Below are 18,593 nucleotides of genomic sequence, written 5' to 3'. Positions count from 1 at the left end.
GGGATCCTCCCGGACGGGGGCACGAACCCGTGTCCCCTGCATCGGCAGGCGGACTCTCAACCGCTGCGCCACCAGGGAAGCGCCCTCTCCCCACTTTTAAGGGAGCTACATCCTTTCAGGTCCATCCCTAAGGGGCTCACGTGGAGATGCAGTTATGAGCACAGCCTTGGGTTTGGATCTGGATCTGCTGCGTCCTCAGTGAACAAGTGACTCGGCTTCTCCTGTCGGAGGGATACTAGAAATCTGCCGCAAGGCTGTGCTCATTCATTCACTGCCCAGCTGCACGGCGCGTATTGTGCTGTGAGTCCGGCACTGTCCTAGTTCTGGGACAGAGCAGTGGACAGAACAGACTCAGGACCCTGCTCCCAGGGAGTGTGCCTTCTACACACACACACGTGCACACCCACACGTCTGATTTCACGATACGGCGTGGCCACCACTGGGCCCCTCAGAGGAGGCGTTTCCCAAACGGGCTCAGGGACGGTGCCTCTGAACGAGGCGGGAAGCTCCAGGCTGGCGTTCCCAGCAGAGGCGCAGCAGTGCTGAGAGCAGAGCATGTGGGCAGGGGTTTGGATTTTATTCCAGGGCAGAGGGAAGCCCCTGGGGTGGGGTGACCTGGTTTGGACTTCCTGGAAGTGGCTTAGGAGCATTGAATCAAGATAACAGTTGGCCCGGTGCCCGACATGTGCAAGAGCCCGGTACACTGGCCGCTGCTCTTACCATGGCTGTGTCATCATTTACAGCTGCTGTCCATCCTGCGGCCCAGGCACCCCTCCCAGCTGACCTGGGGCCAAGGAAGGACAGGAGCTCGGAGTGGGGCTTCCCCTCACCCCCGCCACTCTCTGCTGTCAGCAAAGTTCCAGACGGTTCAGAGCAAGTGGTTACTTGCCCACCCAGACCAATGATGGATTGGCATACAAAGCATAGAGAGCGCTGTGCGGTCGAGGGGCTTTTCTATAGAGTGGCCAGAGAAAGCCGTTCCCATCAATATGAGGGATTTTCACGGGGTTCCAGGCATATTCGCCTGCAGTGGCCCACCAAGCAGTCCATTTCACCAGGATCAGCCACTCTGAACTGGGCCAGAATTTAATTCTTTTGTGCATAACTGGGAAACTCACTTTGACAGAAATAGCTCCCTTTTCCTGGGAGTTAAGATACTTGCTGTATCAAAGGAAATGTCCATTTTTGTGTGGAGTAGAATTTCAGGGCCATGATTATGTGGGCTTTGGGTTCATGGGATGTTTTAAGGACGAGGAAACCGTTTTTCTTAAAACGGTTAATAATAACACTTAAGCTTAAGCTTAATAATAACACTTAAGAAGGGAGATTCCCTCCCTCACAGCTCAATCTACGGCACCTTTTAATCCGGACCAACACAAAATTCAGTAGCAACGTTTTCTTTCTTACCTTATGGATCGGTCTGTGTGCTGTGGACAATCACATAGAATCACCAGGGTCTCCAGGGTTGCATTGATCAGGTTAAAGAATGCTGGCTCGTTTCCATCCCATCTAATGTTGCCCAGGCCCAGGTCTGGGATGCTGCGCCCGTGGGTTTTGTTCCTTTAGAGCTGGATGGGTTCGGGGGACTGGGTCTGTCTCAACCAAAAGCCAAGGTCTGAGATTGCTCGCTAGTCAGGCTGAGTTGCATCTGAGGACTCAGCCAGCCCCAGAGACCAGGTCCAGAACCCATGGGCCCCATCAGTTTGTTCCCGTGTCCCCTGCCAGAGGATGAACAGAGGGAGAAGTCAGTTTCCCACCAGACGGTCCAGCAGCTGGTCCTGGAGAAGGAGCAGGCCCTGGCCGACCTGAACTCGGTGGAGAAATCTCTGGCCGATCTCTTCAGGAGATACGAGAAGATGAAGGAGGTCCTGGAGGGCTTCCGCAAGGTGTGTTGAGGTTCGCGGGCAGAGCGGGAGGGACGCGTGGGACGGAGGAGGTGGGGCGGGCTGGGAGGATTGTGGGCCGCTCGGGAAGGCCGTCCCTGCAGGCCGGGGTGCTCGGACTTGGCTGTCCGGGGTTACACCCGCGTCCCAGGGCGCTTGGGGTTCCCAACCCTCCTCGGCATTTCTTCTGTGGCCTCGACCCCTGTCCTCTGTCGAGTCAGAATGAAGAGGTGCTGAAGAAATGTGCGCAGGAGTACCTGTCCCGAGTAAAGAAGGAAGAGCAGAGGTACCAGGCGCTGAAGGTCCACGCGGAGGAGAAGCTGGACAGGTGATGCCCCCACCCCGGGTCTGCTCCCAAGGGCCCCCCAGCAGCCCCGGCCGAGGCAGGCTGGGAGCTCCTGGCACCCCTGCCGTCGGCTTGGGCAGGGTGGTTATTGTAGCTGTGCTTTCCAATACAGTTCAGGATGAGAGTGTACTCTCCATTCGCATCCATCTTGATAAATAAGGGATGCGTGTTGTAATTTCCGGGGTACCCCCTGGAAGTACCTCGGCATCACAAGCGTGGGGGTTCTCATGGGCTCCTGTGCTCCAGCCCCCATTAGAAAGAGCTGGAGCCAGGTGATGGGGTTCCCCCTACCCAGATTTGGGAGAAGGAAAGCGGGAGGCATCTGCGAGGAAGGGTGGTCATTTCTGAACCCCATCCCCGTGCCGTTCTTGCAGGGCCAACGCTGAGATCGCCCAGGTCCGGGGCAAGGCCCAGCAGGAACAGGCTGCGTACCAGGCAAGCCTGCGGAAGGAGCAGCTTCGAGTGGACGCTCTGGAAAGAACGCTGGAGCAGAAGGTAACAGGCCCAGGCGGGCCGGGCTGGCCAGACACTGAGACACACAGAGGCTAGGCTTCCCTGTGCCCGTGGCAGCTCCAGGACAGCCCGCATGTCAGGCACTCCCGGGACAAGTTCATGCTTCATGAGCATGGCCTCGCTCTCCCTCTGGAAGATCCAGGTTACCGCAGCCCTGAGGCTGGCCTCTTTTCTGCCTTTCTGGGAATTGCCATTTTTCATTCCTTTTCAGCGTTCATTCGTCAGATATTTGCTCAGCACTTGCAGTGTGCCAGGCATAGTACTTTAATCCCTGCATCCAGCGAGTTTACCAGTAAGTGGATGGTACCCACCAGGCAGCCCCCTGCTGCAGAACATGGGCAGCGTCAGGGTCAGAAGGGCCCCCAGGTGTCCTCTCATTTTCGCGGATGGTGGGATCCTCCTGAGGTCCCTCAGCCTGTCCCCAGATTTCCCGATTTCCAGTCAAGTGCTTGGACCACCTTAAACACCGTCTCCCTGGGTGTCCAGATGAGAAGCCCCTTCCACCCAGGGGTGCTGTGAATCTGATTCTGAGTGAGTGTGTGCCAGGCAGGCTTCCTCCCTGGGTGTGTTTGCAGACATGCACCCCCATTCTGGTTGATTTACTGAGCCTTAGGATTCCCCAGGATGGGGTCATCTGAGGGCCCAGTGGCCGGGGGCAGCAGCACTTCACATGCATTGGGGTCCTGATGGGCGTTGGTGAGGACACTTTATAGGCAGGTAGCAGCAGGAGCCCAGGGTGTCTCCCAAATGGCCTCTGCTCCCCTAGAAGCACCCATCCAGGTTCCAGCACGGCTGGCTGGGGTCCCCAGGGGTTCTGGGCCAAGCAGTGCTAACCTCTGCAGTGGGCAGGTACCACCTCCCACGTCACCTGCATGGTGTCAGGGAGAGATTCAGGTCCCTGCCCCTCCCTGCCATCCATCCTGACCCTCGGCAGGCCTGGCCCTTCACCTCGGTTTCTAGGTTTGTAATGTCGGAGGACTGAACCAGTAGATCTTGAAGGTTTGAGATTGTTCCCTCTTGTTTCCATCAGGGTACGATGGTGTTTAAGTTGCATCCTGATATTGGCTAAATCAATAGAGCTAAAACCAGGGTCAGGAGACGTGCTTTTCAAGGCACCCGGCCTGTTCAGATGGTTACGGTCGCAAAGTGGAGGTGATTGATGCTAGGTTTTCTGGCAAGCTAAAAGACAAGGAGAAAGCCAGTTGGATTTGCATTGTTTTGGATAACAGAAAAAATACAAATGTATCTGCAGACATAGTTTTGTCTTAAACTAAGACTCAGGAAGAAGGGGTTAAGCACATGAGTTCTTCGCTAAATGGCTCTAAGTGATATGGAGACGGTGGTCTCTGTTTTCAAGAGATCCAGAAGCATGATTTCCCCCCAGGGCAGCTCTCAGGTGACGGCGTTGGGCAGTTCACCCAGTCGGGGGACTTGATAAAGCGAGCTGGGACTTTTGCCCAGTGCGCTGAGCTCCTCGATGGGGCAGTTTCCTGGGCGGTGGGCTGATGGTGCCAGGACAGAGCTTGGAGAACCTCCAAGAACTGATAGCTAGTGGGTCTGCTAGTACCTCTCAGCATGCCTAATGCATAAAATAGCCAAGCTGTATAGGAGCCAGGCCGACCTGAATTTGCATTCCAGGTTTGCTACGTCTGACCAACTGTGTGACCTTACGCACAATGCTTAACCTCTCTGAGCCTCAGTTTCCTCACTGAAAAGTGGGGGGATAATAATGGCTACCTTTAAGGGACTGCAATGAGCACAGAGTGCAACCACAGGGCCTAGGCTGGGTTTGCATGGTGCCCGGCATGTGGTAAGTGCTCCAATAAGATGAAAAATCACTGTTAGCAGCCCCAGCAGTGGCAGTAGTGGCGATAATAGTAATTTCAGGATTAGTGACTGGTCCTGCAGCCCATGCAGAGCCCCATCTTCCAACCGGCATTTCAGTGCCTCAGGGAGCCGAAAACTCTAGACGGGCCAGGGCCGAGGCCAAGGGGATGTTCCAGGTGGTGCTCTCTCCCGGCGGGGCTGGTGGCAGGGCTGCAGCCAGGACCGAACCTCTCCCCTGCTAAGGAGGGCTGATTCCTCCCAGGCACCGGCTCAGTGATGAGTGGCACCTGGAGCCCAGCTGGGACACAGGGCACGTGGCTCCGGGCTGGAAGGTGTCTTAGGACCCAGGGTTTCTGGGGAGGGGCCTCAGTACAGCGTCAGGGCACAGGCTTGTGATTGACTTGCCTTCCATGGGGACCTCGAGGAAAAGCTGGCTGCACAATGTTCTGGGGATACTGGAAAGATCTCGCCCCCTTGGAGAGGACCTTTCAGGATTGGCTGCTGAGCCAGATGAGCATCAGGCCCGACATTTAGTCCATCTGAGAGCAGAGCCGCTGCTGTCCAGGTGGAGGCATCGCCCCGTTGATCCCCGTCCCTGGAGAATGGACAGTGTTGTCGGATCACTGGTGCGAGATGACATGTAGTTGACTCCTCTTGACGGGGCTTCCGAGGACGGGCAAGGTGTGACTTGAGGAGCCCCTGAAGACGGCTTGCATCTGCCCTCACCTCTCTCCTCGGGCCCTGTATCCACAGCACCTCCTCACCTGGCATCCTCTGAATAATGCTAGGGATCCCATCCAGGTAGACTTGCTTATCCCCTCTGGTGGCATTTCTCAAAAAAAGCCACCATCCTTCTGTGCCCACATCCATGGAGACAAATAAATGGAAGAGAACCAATACTAGTTAAGCCTTTACTATGTGCTGTGCAGGGAACTTTATATTTCTTACCTCATTTAATTCTGAGAGAGACAGATGTTATTAACCACACATTTGAGATAAGGAAAATTGAGGCCCAGAGAGGTTGTGTAACTTGCCCAGGGTCACACAGCTAGAGCTGGGATGTACAGATTGTTTGGCTCCAGGTCATTTCTTTTGCTGCTTTGGATAAATTCAGGGGGACCAGGTGGCCCAAAAGACCCCTTCCTCTTAAAAAGCCCAGTGACCATTCTGATTGACTTGATTTCAAACAACCTCTTTTTTTGTCTTCATTTGCAGAATAAAGAGATAGAAGAACTCACCAAGATTTGTGATGAACTGATTGCCAAAATGGGGAAAAGCTAACTTTGAACCAAATGTTTGGACTTTGACCATTGCGTGCAATATGACCGTCGGCACACTGCTGTCCCTCTGGTTATGTGGACAGGTTCTGTTTTCACTTTTTCGTATGCACTACTGTATTTCCTTTCTAAATAAAGTTGATTTGATTATATGCAGTACTAAGGAGACTATCAGAATTTCTTGCTATTGGTTTGCATTTTCCTAGTATAATTCATAGCAAGTTGACCTCAGAGTTCCTGTATCAGGGAGATTGTCTGATTCTCTAATAAAAGACAAATCGCTGACCTTGGCCTTGCCCTTTGTACATGAGTTTCCAGGGTGAGCGGCTTTTGGATTTAATATGATCATGTACAGCTTGCAAAGGGACTCTTGCCTTAAGGAGTGTAAACTTGATCTGCATTTGCTGATTTGTTTAAAAAAAAAAAAGAAAATGCATGTTTCAAATAAAATTCTCTATTGTAAATAAATTTTTTTCTTTGGATCTTGGCAATAAGTGTGGCTGTGATTTATTTTCTGGGAAAGGTTGAGTCTTTTCTCACCTTTGTTAAATCATATCAGATTTGGCCTTTCACTCTTCTCTGTCTGGGCTCATTTTTTTGTCCACAGATTTAAATAACATTTCCTTTGTTTATCGTGGCTGTGTTTATAAGATGAAGCAATTGAGAAATATTGACTTGCTACTTAAATAATTGAGTGTGTTAAATTAACTTAAATTTTGTTTTTACAAATTCTCTTGGACTTGAGGGGGGCAAAATCTACTTCCCTTTATTGGCTCAAAGAGGTAACAGGCTGTCACTCTTCCTGTTCATTCCTTTAGTCTGTGCAGATCAACCCTGAAATGTCCGTTCCTCTCCAAAGGAATAGGAAATGGTGGCTATTCAGGTAATTAAGCCACTTTGGAGGTTAGGGATATGTCTGCCTTAGATTCCCTAACTGCTCCTAACTTTCCCAGGGACCCCAGCTTGAAGGGTGGGTGTATAAGGGCAGTGAAGGGGTAGGGGAGGTGTCCCAGTTTCCCAGGATGGCCGTAACAAATCACCACAAACTTCGCAGCTTAAACGACAGAAATTTACCCCCTCGTAGTTCTGGAGGCCAGAAGTCCAAAGTCAAAGCGTAGGTGGGGTTTGTTCCCTCTGGAGGCTCTGAGAGTCTGTTCCGTGCCTCCCCTGGCACCTGGCCGTGGCCGGCAATCCTTGATGTTCCCTGGCTTGTAGCTGCATCATGACAATCTCTGTCTCCGTCTTCACGTGCGCTTCTCTTCTGTCTCACATCTGCCTCTCCGTTCTCTTATAAGGACACCGCTCTTTGGCTTTAGGGCTCATGCTGTATCCAGGATGAGCTCATCTCAAGATTCTCAATTACAACTGCAAATACCCTATTTCCAAATAAGGTCACATTCACAGGTAGTGGGATGTGGATGTATCTTTTGGGGAGGACACCTGTGGTGTGGGGTATTGGCTTGGAAAGCAGCCCCAAGCGCCTGATGGCCCTGGGCTTGAATGGCCCTCTCCTGCCCAGCCACAGTGGCTAAGGGATGCTCCCCTCCCACAGGCCCACCCCACCCCTAGCAGGGCAGGCCCTGTGCAGCCTCAGCTGGGTGGCAACGGGGTGGGGTGGGAGAGTCTCTTCTATAACGTACCAGGTAGATGAAGCTCAGCTGTACCATGCAGGAGAGAGAGACACAGCCTGCCTTTCTGGGAGAAAATACCTGCCTCGCGTCCCGCTGTCACCCTCACTGGACACTGGGCAGGGACCCTAACCAGGGCAGGGCTGTGCCTCCTGCCACTGCCCAGCAACCTCTGCTTGGTCCAGCCTCTGGGTACACCTCCCAGGGCTCAGCCGCGGCCCCCTGCCCCCCATGCTCGCTCATCCAGACCAAACCCCCCTTCCACCCCGCCCCCAGATTCTGACCTCAGTTACCTTCTCATTTTCTATCGCTCGAAAGCTTTAACATTTTTTATTAAGTAAAACATTTCCATCGCTAAAAATCTAGAAGTGCAGGTGAGAAAAAACCCTCATAATCCCCAAACCAAGAGATGCTATTAATGTTTTTTAAAATTAATTTATTTAGTTTTGGCTGCATTGGGTCTTTGTTGCTGCGCGCGGCCTTTCTCTAGTTGCGGTGAGCAGGGGCTACTCTTCGTTGCGGTGCGCGGGCCTCCTGTGGCAGTGGCTTCTCCTGTTGTGGAGCACGGGCTCTAGGTGCACGGGCTTCAGTCGTTGTGGCACGCCGGCTCAGTAGTTGAGGCTCGCGGGCTCTAGAGCGCAGGCCCAGTAGTTGTGGCACACGGGCTTAGTTGCTCTGCGGCATGTGGCATCTTCCCAGACCAGGGCTTGAACCCGTGTCCCCTGCATTGGCAGGTGGATTCTTAACCACTGCACCACCAGGGAAGCCCTATTAATGTTTTTATGCTTATATTTCTATGCCTTTTTCCCTCAGTGTATGAAAGACTTATTTTTATGAAAGTGGATTATTTGGGGTTATGTGGTGTCACACCGACACAGCCATCTGCAGGGCCCCTGCATAACGTTTTGTAAACCTTTTTATCACCTAATACTATAATGTGGCTATCACGCTATGGTAACTCTTATATAAATAAATATCGCTGTTTGTCATCATTTTGAATGGCTCCATGTCTTCCATGGAACCAAAATGTATTTAACCAACTGCCCACTGATGGACATTTATATCGTGTCCAGTGTTTTGCTATCATTATGCACGCAGCTGCAGTGACTTTCTTTATGCACATATGTTTATGAATGTGAGTCTTTCCTTAGGTTAAATTCCTCAAGTGAATAACCTGGGTGAATGCTGTCACTGTCTTCCAGCCAATGGCCGCCATGAACACAACAGTGGTTGAACAAGTCGGGTTTATTGCTAGTTGCAGTGAGGAAGGATGCCCGCCAGGGGGAGCTGTGGGGCATCTCAGTAAGTGGGTCTTAGGAGGCCTGTAGATACACAGCATAGGATTTGGACTTGGGTGAGGTGAGTCTGGGGAAGGCTTACGGAAGCAGGGCTTTGCTCCGTATTGGAGGTGACAGGCCCAGAGTGAGGGATGCCTGGCTCCCTGAGCAGCTCCTTTCACGTAATCCTTGCTCAGCAAAGCCTCTCTGCTTTCCAGGACATTCCACGTGAAAAATTGAGCGGGACAGGCAGTGTTCCGATGGGGGCGGGGTGGAGATGTGCGCATGCGCAGGCCATGTAGGCAGGAGGAAGGATGTTTACACGTGAGCACCCGCGGGGTCTCCTTTGGGGTCAGTGCTCTCTAGCTCTTTTTTTTTTTTTTTTTTTTTTAACGCGGGCCTCTCACTGTTGTGGCCTCTCCCGTTGCGGAGCACAGGCTCCGGACGCGCAGGCTCAGCGGCCATGGCTCACGGGCCCAGCCGCTCCGCGGCATGTGAGATCTTCCCGGACTGAGGCACGAACCCGCGTTCCCTGCATCGGCAGGCGGACTCTCAACCACTGCGCCACCAGGTAAGCCCCTCTCTAGCTCGTTTTATCCTTGAAATATTCTGGTGAATGGGAACTTTTTTTTTTTTTGCCGTACGTGGGCCTCTCACTGTTGTGGCCTCTCCCGTTTCGGAGCACAGGCTCCGGACGCGCAGGCTCAGCGGCCATGGCTCACAGGCCCAGCCGCTCCGCGGCCTGTGGGATCTTCCCGCACCGGGGCAGGGACCCGCGTCCCCTGCATGGGCAGGCGGACTCTCAACCAGTGCGCCACCAGGGAAGCCCGGGAACTATTTTCTATTTCCATTTTACAAGAGGGAAACAGAGGCTCAGAGAGGTTAACCCCAGGGACTTGGCTGAATCACTCAGCCAGGAGATTGGATCCTGGTTTCTTCAGTGACTGCAAGATCCTTTGCTTTCCCCAGGCTAACAGATTCCTTCCCAAGGAGGTCGGAGCAGAAAGTGGTGGGGAGAGAAGGCACAGGGGAGGGAATGCGCTCTGCTGCCTGCCATGGTCCTCAGGTCCATTCTTTAATTCATCTGATTGGTGTCTCTGCCTTGAGTCTGGGCTGGCTTCACTATTGTTTTTACGGAGTATGAAAACCCTGCTCTTTGTTCAATGGATGGGAAGGGTGATGGGGCTGTCCCAGGTGTGCTCTGTTAGGCTGTCGTGAGTGGCTTTGCTCTTCCTGGCCTTTGTGTGTTTCCCTCAGCAGTCAGTGGACCTGTGGCACCTCCCCAGGCTGGTAGCCAGGCTTCTGGGTTCCCTGGAACAGCAATGGCAGAATCTGGAGAATTCACAAGTTTTTCTTTTGAGCTTTTTAGGAGCTGGGAAAAGCAACCTGGAGATCAAAAGTGTTAGGACTAGACAAAACCCAGACTCCTCAGCCCCTCCAAGCCCCGGGAGATCTGTTCCCTGCTCCCCTTCTGGCCTCCTGTCCCAGGTTCCCGCCCTATCGTGCAATCAGACTGCGTGGGCATCCTTCACTGCAGCCCAGCGTATGCTGTTCCCTCCACCTGGGACACCCACCCCTGGCCCATCATCGTATCTCTCAGCTAATTCATACCCCCTTGGCGCTCATCCTTGATATCACTTCCTACAGAGAACTCTCCCTGAAGCCCCAGGACTGGGTCGGTGTTTTAAAATGTAGGTTTTATTATAATTCGGGTAGGATAAGGCCAACAGATGAGGAGACAATTGCCACGGAAAACATAGTTTGCTACTCACAGTTCCCAAGGGGAGGGGAGCAGGGCCACATGGGGAAGCACTGTAGGGTTCAGCAGGAGCCAGAGGGAGAAGGGGGAAAATGTGGGCAAGAGCCTTTGTTGTGGTTCCCGAGGGAAGGAACAGGTGAGACAGGGTGAGCAGGCTTAGGATTGGCTAGTTTGAAGGCCACCAGCAAAGGGCTTTAGGGAAGCATTATGGGAGCCATTTCTATTTATTTGTATTTGCTGTCTTTGACTTTGGCCAATAGCTCAGCTCCCAAGATTTGTGGGGAGATATGTGGATAGAGGGCTTTGGGGTAGGCTGAAGGCCCGGGATCCCTGAGCTCAGACTCTGTAGGAAGTGATGGATCCAGCCAAGGCCAGGGGTTCTGCTTACGGACAGAGAGGAGTGTGCCACCCTGGGATGCTTCCCTAGAGTGGACACTAGAGGGCGCCCAAGGGCCTGCCTTCTGTGCCCCAGAGAGTGGTACCTGAGGGCATCCTGGGATGTGGCCCATAATGGAGCGAGTGGAATTGCCAGATGGTCCAGGACAACGTGTTTCAAACTTTTTAATTGAAATCTTATGTGGGGTCCTACATTCCAGGGACAGGGGCTGGGAAAATTTGGAGTGGATGGAAGGGAGCCACAAAGAGGGAGTGAATCTGCCCATTTGCACACAGACTTCTGCTGAGATGGGACCATGACCCACACAGAAGCAGATACACGCACATGCGCGCGCGCGCACACACACACACACACACACACACAGTGCTCATCCATGTGCAAAGACAGTGGTGGGTAGGGACTGATAGATCCAGTTATCCAAGTTGAGACATTGTTGAGCAGGTCCCAGGGGCTGCGTTTGCTGCTGGGCTCTGGGGGCACACAGGGATGGGTAAGCCGCCATTGGACACGTCACAGTCACCAACTACTCTGCAAAGCAGAATGTGGGTGTCAGGAGGATCACAGGTCCGAGAATGAGGAGGGAGGTACATTTGGGGGTGCCTCCTTTTTATCAAGGGTTTTACAGATTCGACAACACAATTACCCGTAGGCAGAGTAGCTACTTTCCTGTTTTGCTTTATAATTTACTTGACTCAGGAGAGGCTGCGCCTGAAGGGCCTCAGGTCTTAACAAGCTGCACCGACTCCAGGCTCCTATTACAGTAGCTGGCGTTTCTGTGAGCCCTGGGGTGGGGTCCAGGACTTCAGTGGACGAGGTCCCAGCTCCCTACCTCACAGGCTTCGCAGACCAAGGCACTGAGGACACTGCAAGATCCCACCTTAGCCCGTGTTATGAAGGGTCTCGGCCTTGTCCCCAACTTGTAGACAGTTATCAGTTCCCGGAGAGAGCAGATTAAAAATCATCTACCAACAAAATAAGTCATCAGGCATAGCTTTCAGTAATAAAAAATGCTCCAATTTTTATTTAAACAATTTTGTCTAAACATTTCTGGATACTAGATCTAGAAAAGGAGCTCCCCAGAATGCCAAAGCTGGGAGGGATCTGAGAACCTTCTAGTCCAATCTTATTTTACAGATGAGGACTGAGGATTTAGGGGTTGGTTCCCACTGAGGCCCTTTTAGAGACTCTAGTTACCCCAGGCGCTGTAAGGAAGCATGGCGCTACATGGAAACAGGAATGACACTGTTTCCCTAAGGAGGGAAGTGGAGGAGGACATGCGTGGCACCGCAGTTGGTCTCTGTAAGACTCTATCCCTCCCGCAGCCCCCAGCCTGTGCTGAGACTGAGCCTGGAACAGGGAGTGCTCGGAACCTTCCCTGATGTTGCCATGGTGCCCACAAAGACCCGAGGAAACCAAAGGTGAGCTCCCCTGCCGTAGCACCTTGCCCACAGGAAGAAAAAGGTGAGCCCCACGTGTCATGAGCGCTCTGAGGATTCAGGCTCAGAAGGCGAATGGCTCTCAGCTCTCCTGTAATTCAGAGACCGATGTAATGAGAGTGCCTTCGTTCCACTAGCTCCCCCTGTAAGCACACCTGCGGTGGGCAAGGGGGCTTCAAAGTAGTAAGTATGGCTGGTACTTTCATCCACGTTAGAGACACAGAGGGCATCCGTAGGGCACTGCTTGGACTTGATTCCATATGGTCAGTTGGCAGAGAGGGGCTTCGGGAGTTCTGGGCTGGGAGGCAGGAGGGGTCTGGGAGCTGAGGTACCATCTTAAGTAACTCATGCCAATCAGAGTGACCCAGGAACCAACCCTCAAAACCCTTTAAAGGACATTTTGCCTGGTGTGATGAAAAAAGGAAAAATAACATGTCCAGGCCATTGAGATAGCCCTGGATTTCAAGATCAGCTAAAAAGGCTCTGGGATACCAAGCCGGAGCTTGGGTACCTCAGTGCAAACCCCAGCCTCCCCCTCTTAAGCCGATGCTGAGTTCTGCTTAGGTATGGGGAAACTTCTGTCTGGCTGTGGTTCATTCTGTGCTGACCAGGCTTGCTTTAGAATGTAACTCTAACCTCAAAGTGGCTCCACTGAGGGTTCAGGAGTTTATAGTAAGGACTGTGGAAGCTGGTGAAAGATTTGACATTGCGGACTTGAGGGTCTTTCTGACGCCTGCGTGGAAAATGGATCAGAGAAGCATATATGTGTTACCTGGGGGTAGGAAAAACCTCCTTATGCAAGATGGAAACCCAGCCATAAAGGAAACACATCAATTTGATATCCAGTTTTTAAGTTAGGGATAGTCAAAGGATAGATATGTACATATACAGAGAGATATACGTATAGGCATACATATGTAATTGACATATTTTCCATACCTAATTAAATACTTTGTATAGTATTCACAAAGTGAAAAGACAAGTGATACGCTGGAGAAAATTTCTGCAATATGTAAGGTAGACAAAAGATTAACGTCTGTAGTATACAGAGAGCTTCGAGAAATGCTAAGGAAACTATATCAATCCAGTGGCAAAATGAGGAAAGCCTATGATTAGGCACTTCTCAGGAATAAAAAGTTATAAGGCTGATACATATATAAACGAATCTTAATAGTGGCCAGGGAAGCTCAAATTAAAATAACAATCTGAAACTATCACCCACCAGATTGGCAAAAATAAATATTGATAATACCGAGTACTGGAGATGGTGTGGGGGGAAAAGCACTTACAAATTGGATGGGAATGCAAATTACTATAACTTTTGGGAAAGTGAGTTGGCATCGTCAATTAAAGATACCTGTCTTCTTTAGCATAATCCCACTTTGAAGGATCTGTTTCTTAGAAGTAAAAGCAATAACACACAAAGATATATATAGATATAGAAAGATAGATGATAGATAGATAGATGGATAGAGATATAGTTAACAGCTATAGATATAAATACCTGTGTTTAAAAACATATATATATGGCTTCCCTGGTGGCTCAGTGGTTAAGGAGCTGCCTACCAATGCAGGGGACACGGGTTCAACCCCTGGTCTGGGAGGATCCCACATGCCGCAGAGCAGCTAAGCCCGCGAGCCACAACTACTGAGCCCACGTGCCTAGGGCCCGTGCTCCACAGCAAGAGAAGACAACGCAACGAGAAGCTCGCGCACGGCAATGAAGAGTAGCCCCCGCTCACCGCAACTAGAGAAAGCCCGCGTGCAGCAACGAAGACCCAATGCAGCCAAAAATAAATAAATAAAATTTAAAAAATATATATATATACATATACACACATACATATATGTATGTATGTTTATTGCAGCATTGTTTTTGGGAGTAAAAACACAGGAAACAAACTGAACAGGTGAATAGTCTAATAAATTATGATATATCCACAGTATGAAATATTATGTGGCTCTTGTTAAATTTTTCTTTACTTGTCTTTGTATTAGCTCACTTGTTGCAATGAACCTGTATCACTTTGGCAATGTAAGAAATCTAAGGTAATTAAAAGGAAAAGAAAAGCCTGTCTGCCCAGGTGGAATAGAAGTTCCACGAGGCAGAGATCCTGTCCACTTTGCTCACTGCCGTATCCCAAAAACAACACTTTCCTTGCATATGGCAGCTGCACAGAATATACTTGTTAAATGGACAAGTGAGCCCCTTCTCAGCACCACGGCTATAGTGCAGGTGAAATGCTATCTGGGGAGTGATGCACAGAGTCAGGTGGGATGCTTGGTCACCAGGTGACCTAGTTCCTGCTGGTTTTGCCTGCTCGGCCACTACCCTTCTCCCCAGGCTTGTTCTGGGGAACCACCCAGTCCCCACTGCAGTCTCGTTGGGAGAGTTAATCAAGCTGTCTGCCCGCCTGAGACCTAAGCCAAGCCAGTTGTGTTCTTTTCCTGAGAATTTCAGTGGAGCAGGACCGCCCAAGACTGACTGGGGCGGGTGGGTGGGGGGGTGAGACTGGGAACTGCTAGAGGCAGCCTAGATGCAGCGTCTGACCCAGGTGGACACTGGTGCTTGCACCGTATCCCTGGAGCTGCTTCCTGGCCGTCCCCCAAAAGAGTCTCCGTTTTCCCTTTGATTCTGAGTTCCCTCTTTCCCTTACCATCCTTTCAACAAATCCCAACCTCCCTTAACCCCCAGATTTTTTTTTTGCCATATCATTAACAGAGTTACTTTCTGTTGCTTGCAACCAAACTACCCTAAAAATGATCAGAGACAGCTGGGAAGTTCTGCCACTCAGCCCCTTTCATGTCCCTCAAAACTAAGGTGAGATGAGTCCACTGTGCTCCAGGACAGCCCTGGTCGACACTAGCCGTCTAGGCCTAATTATTAATATCACCCCTTTTAGCTTCCTGGTCTGAATGACAAATTACATGGTCAGCCTACTCATAGGCCTCCTTTGGTCCCCATCACCTTGGTAAAGGGTGGAGAATCAGAGGATCGTGGATTATCTCCTATTTTGCTTGATCTGAGACACTTTTCCCAGCACAAGAGCAGAGAATCGTCTTTCTACTAAGGTGCTTTCAAAAGTTAGATTTTTCACTTAATTTGGTAAATAACCAACACTTGAGGCTTACTCATTATTACTTTTGTGGCAAAATATAGATTCTTTGGTCCAATCCCCTCCATAATATTTTGAAAAGACCCTTTGGAAATTTTTTGAAATTTAAAATTTACCTCTTTCATCTTCCAGGTGCTTCTTCCCTTTGTGTACTCTCCATGGTCCTTCATGAAAATGCTGAATCCGGTAAGTAGATCAGTTTCACAAGAGGGCAGGCAATGGTGAGGAACAGAAGCACCTGGTGACAGTTGTATTGCTGGGTTTCCACAAGGGGATGGGTCCAGCACCCCTGAGGACCTCAAGCTTTATTGGCTGACTCAGCTGGGAAGAGTGTGTTGGAGACCTGCTGTCAGAGCCCATCATTTTTGTGTCACACTTCAGCAGGGCTGTATCTAGGTTCAGATTCTACAGTTTTCAATCACCCACCATATTCCAGGCACTATACTAAAGCATAGTTCCCAAACTTTATTTTATCATTTCAACAGCATCCTTATCCTCATCCACATCCTCATCCTCATCCTCATCCACATCCTCATCCTCATCCTCATCCTCATCCACGTCCTCGTCCACATCCTCGTCCACGTCCTCGTCTATGTCCTCGTCCACGTCCACGTCCTCGTCCACGTCCTCATCCTCGTCCTCGTCCACGTCCACGTCCACGTCCTCGTCCTCGTCCTCATCCTCATCCTCATCCACATCCACATCCTCATCCACATCCTCATCCTCATCCTCATCCACATCCTCATCCACGTCCTCGTCCACGTCTTCGTCCTGGTCCTCATCCACATCCTCGTCCTCGTCCTCGTCCACGTCCTCGTCCTCGTCCTCATCCACATCCTCATTCTCATCCTCATCCTCATCCTCATCCTCATCCACATCCTTGTCCACGTCCTCGTCCACGTCCTCGTCCTGGTCCTCATCCACACCCTCGTCCTCGTCCACGTCCTCGTCCACGTCCACGTCCACGTCCTTGTCCACGTCCTCGTCCACGTCCTCGTCCACATCCTTGTCCTCATCCTCATCCACATCCACATCCACATCCACATCCTCATCCTCATCCGCATCCTCATCCTCATCCTCATCCTCATCCTCATCCTCATCCACATCCTCATCCTCATCCTCATCCACATCCTCATCCTCATCCTCATCCTCATCCTCATCCACATCCTCATCCTCATCCGCATCCACATCCTCATCCTCATCCGCATCCGCATCCTCATCCTCATCCACATCCTCATCCTCATCCTCATCCTCATCCTCATCCACATCCTCATCCTCATCCTCATCCACATCCTCATCCTCATCCTCATCCTCATCCTCATCCTCATCCACATCCACATCCTCACCCTCACCCTCACCCTCATCCTCATCCACATCCTCATCCTCATCCACATCCACATCCTCATCCTCATCCTCATCCTCATATTCATCCTCATTATCGTCGTCATTATTCCCATTTTATATATGAGGTCCAAGAGGCTCAAAAGAGTAAATTTTTTGTCCAAGGTCACACAACCAGTCAGTGGCAAAAACAAGATTTGAACTCAGATCCTCCATTCCATGGCCTGTGGTCTCCCCACCACCCTGTTGGTGCCTGGTGTGGCTTAGGATCCGTTTCACCCATTCCTACGGGTCCCTCCTCGTGCACTTGTCCTGGGTAGGTTTCCTTGAGCCACCACATCTGAGGTTTACATCCATGCTGGGTTTTGTACCGCTCCCTTAAGGAAATTGCTGAAGCCCAGGACCTTAAGAAAATGTCTAAGGAAAAGTCCCCACCCAGTGGCCCACCTGTTCCAGTCCTGGGTTTATACCAAAAGAACTGAAAACAGGTGTTCAAACAGAAACTCATACACGAATATTCATAGCAGCACTCTTCACAGTAGCCAAAAGTTTGTAACAACCCCAATAGCTATCAGCTGGTGAATGGATAAACAAAAGGTGGTCTCTCCCCACAATGGAATGTCATTCAGCCCTAAAAAGGAATGGAATTCTGACACAGGCTACAACGTGGATGAACCTTGAAAACATGCAAAGTGAAAGAAGCCAGACTTAAAAGGCCACTATTGTAGGATTCCATTTACATGAAATTTCCAGAATAGGCAAATCCGTAGAGACAGAGCGCAGATGAGTGGTTTCCAGGAAGTGGGGAAGGGGGAACTTGGGAGTGATGGCTTAATGAGCCGACAGTTTCCTTTTGGAGTGATGCAAAGGTTCTGAACTAGATAGTTGTAATGGTTGTACAACACTGTAAATGTACTAAGTGCTACTAACTGTACCTACAAAATGGATTAAATGGTGAGTTTTATGTTTTGTATATTTTACCGCAATTTAAAAAAAAACAGTCCCTGCGCCAGATCTCCTCAGTTTGATATCTTTCTCCCTGACATTTCACCTCTGGCACCTCCTGTCCCAGGTGCTAAATTCCAAATTACTTTGTGGCTTGAAGTCCTCAGTCTCCTGAGTACAATATATTTGTCTTGAGAAGACAGCTCTGGAAAAATATTGGCCATCTTTGAAAATTAACTAGCCTTTTAAAATTTATCTTGATTTCCTTTCTGCTGTACAATTTGGAAAACCTGGTATTTATGTGTTGTTAAAAAAAGACGTTCTTTCTTTCCAAGCAGCACAAACCCCAGCTGGAACGCCGGATCGTTGGCTCAACCAGCCGGTGGCGTTTCCTCAGAGAGCCTTTTTTGGGGGACCTGCTGGCGCTTTCCCAGATGTGCAAGGCTGTCAACGTAGACTTTGATGAAGTTCTGAAGAACCCAGACAGGTAGGAAGACCAAAGGCCCATGGCGGGGTGAGCCACCCTTCTGGGAAGTGCCCCATGGTTGGGCAACTCTGATTGGGCAGGTGGGCTGTCCTGGGTATTTGCAAGGAAGGCTGCCTTTGGGACCATCCCTTAGGGATGGACAGGATCAGGGTGACAGCTTCCTCTGAGAATGTCTGTGGGTGGTGATTAAAGTCCAGAGAGATTGAGAATTTTTTTTCTAGATTTTCCTTTGTACTGGGAACTTTGGACCCTAACAGGATTCTAAGTTTATCAACTGATTTGTTGACAAACAAAGTGAGACGGCCTGGCTCAGAGTTTGAACCCGTCCCACGAATGCGCATGTCCACCCAGCAAGGGGAGA

The 18,593-nt window shown here is 50.6% G+C and overlaps 2 protein-coding genes across 4 annotated transcripts in view; both read left to right on the top strand.

Moving 5' to 3' along the window:
- LOC132439561 (transforming acidic coiled-coil-containing protein 2) overlaps nt 1-6,005 on the top strand; it is a 141,694-nt gene extending 135,689 nt beyond the window's left edge. For all 3 annotated transcript variants that reach the window (XM_069541501.1, XM_060033919.1, XM_060033917.1), the window contains 4 exons: nt 1,726-1,886; nt 2,105-2,211; nt 2,604-2,724; nt 5,785-6,005. In XM_069541501.1, coding sequence (XP_069397602.1) covers nt 1,726-1,886; nt 2,105-2,211; nt 2,604-2,724; nt 5,785-5,850 — 455 coding nt within the window. In that variant the 3' untranslated portion in view covers nt 5,851-6,005. The remainder of the gene's footprint in view (nt 1-1,725; nt 1,887-2,104; nt 2,212-2,603; nt 2,725-5,784) is intronic.
- Nucleotides 6,006-15,627: 9,622 nt separating this feature from the next.
- BTBD16 (BTB domain containing 16) overlaps nt 15,628-18,593 on the top strand; it is a 44,751-nt gene continuing 41,785 nt past the window's right edge. The window contains exons 1-2 of the mRNA XM_060033528.1: nt 15,628-15,645; nt 18,084-18,232. Of these exons, the coding sequence (XP_059889511.1) occupies nt 15,628-15,645; nt 18,084-18,232 (167 nt within the window). The remainder of the gene's footprint in view (nt 15,646-18,083; nt 18,233-18,593) is intronic.

This window comes from Delphinus delphis, chromosome 16, assembly GCF_949987515.2.
Source record: "Delphinus delphis chromosome 16, mDelDel1.2, whole genome shotgun sequence".
Classification (NCBI taxonomy): Eukaryota; Metazoa; Chordata; class Mammalia; order Artiodactyla; family Delphinidae; genus Delphinus; species Delphinus delphis.
Note: the sequence above shows the minus strand (reverse complement) of the source record. Positions and strands in the feature narration are given on the sequence as shown.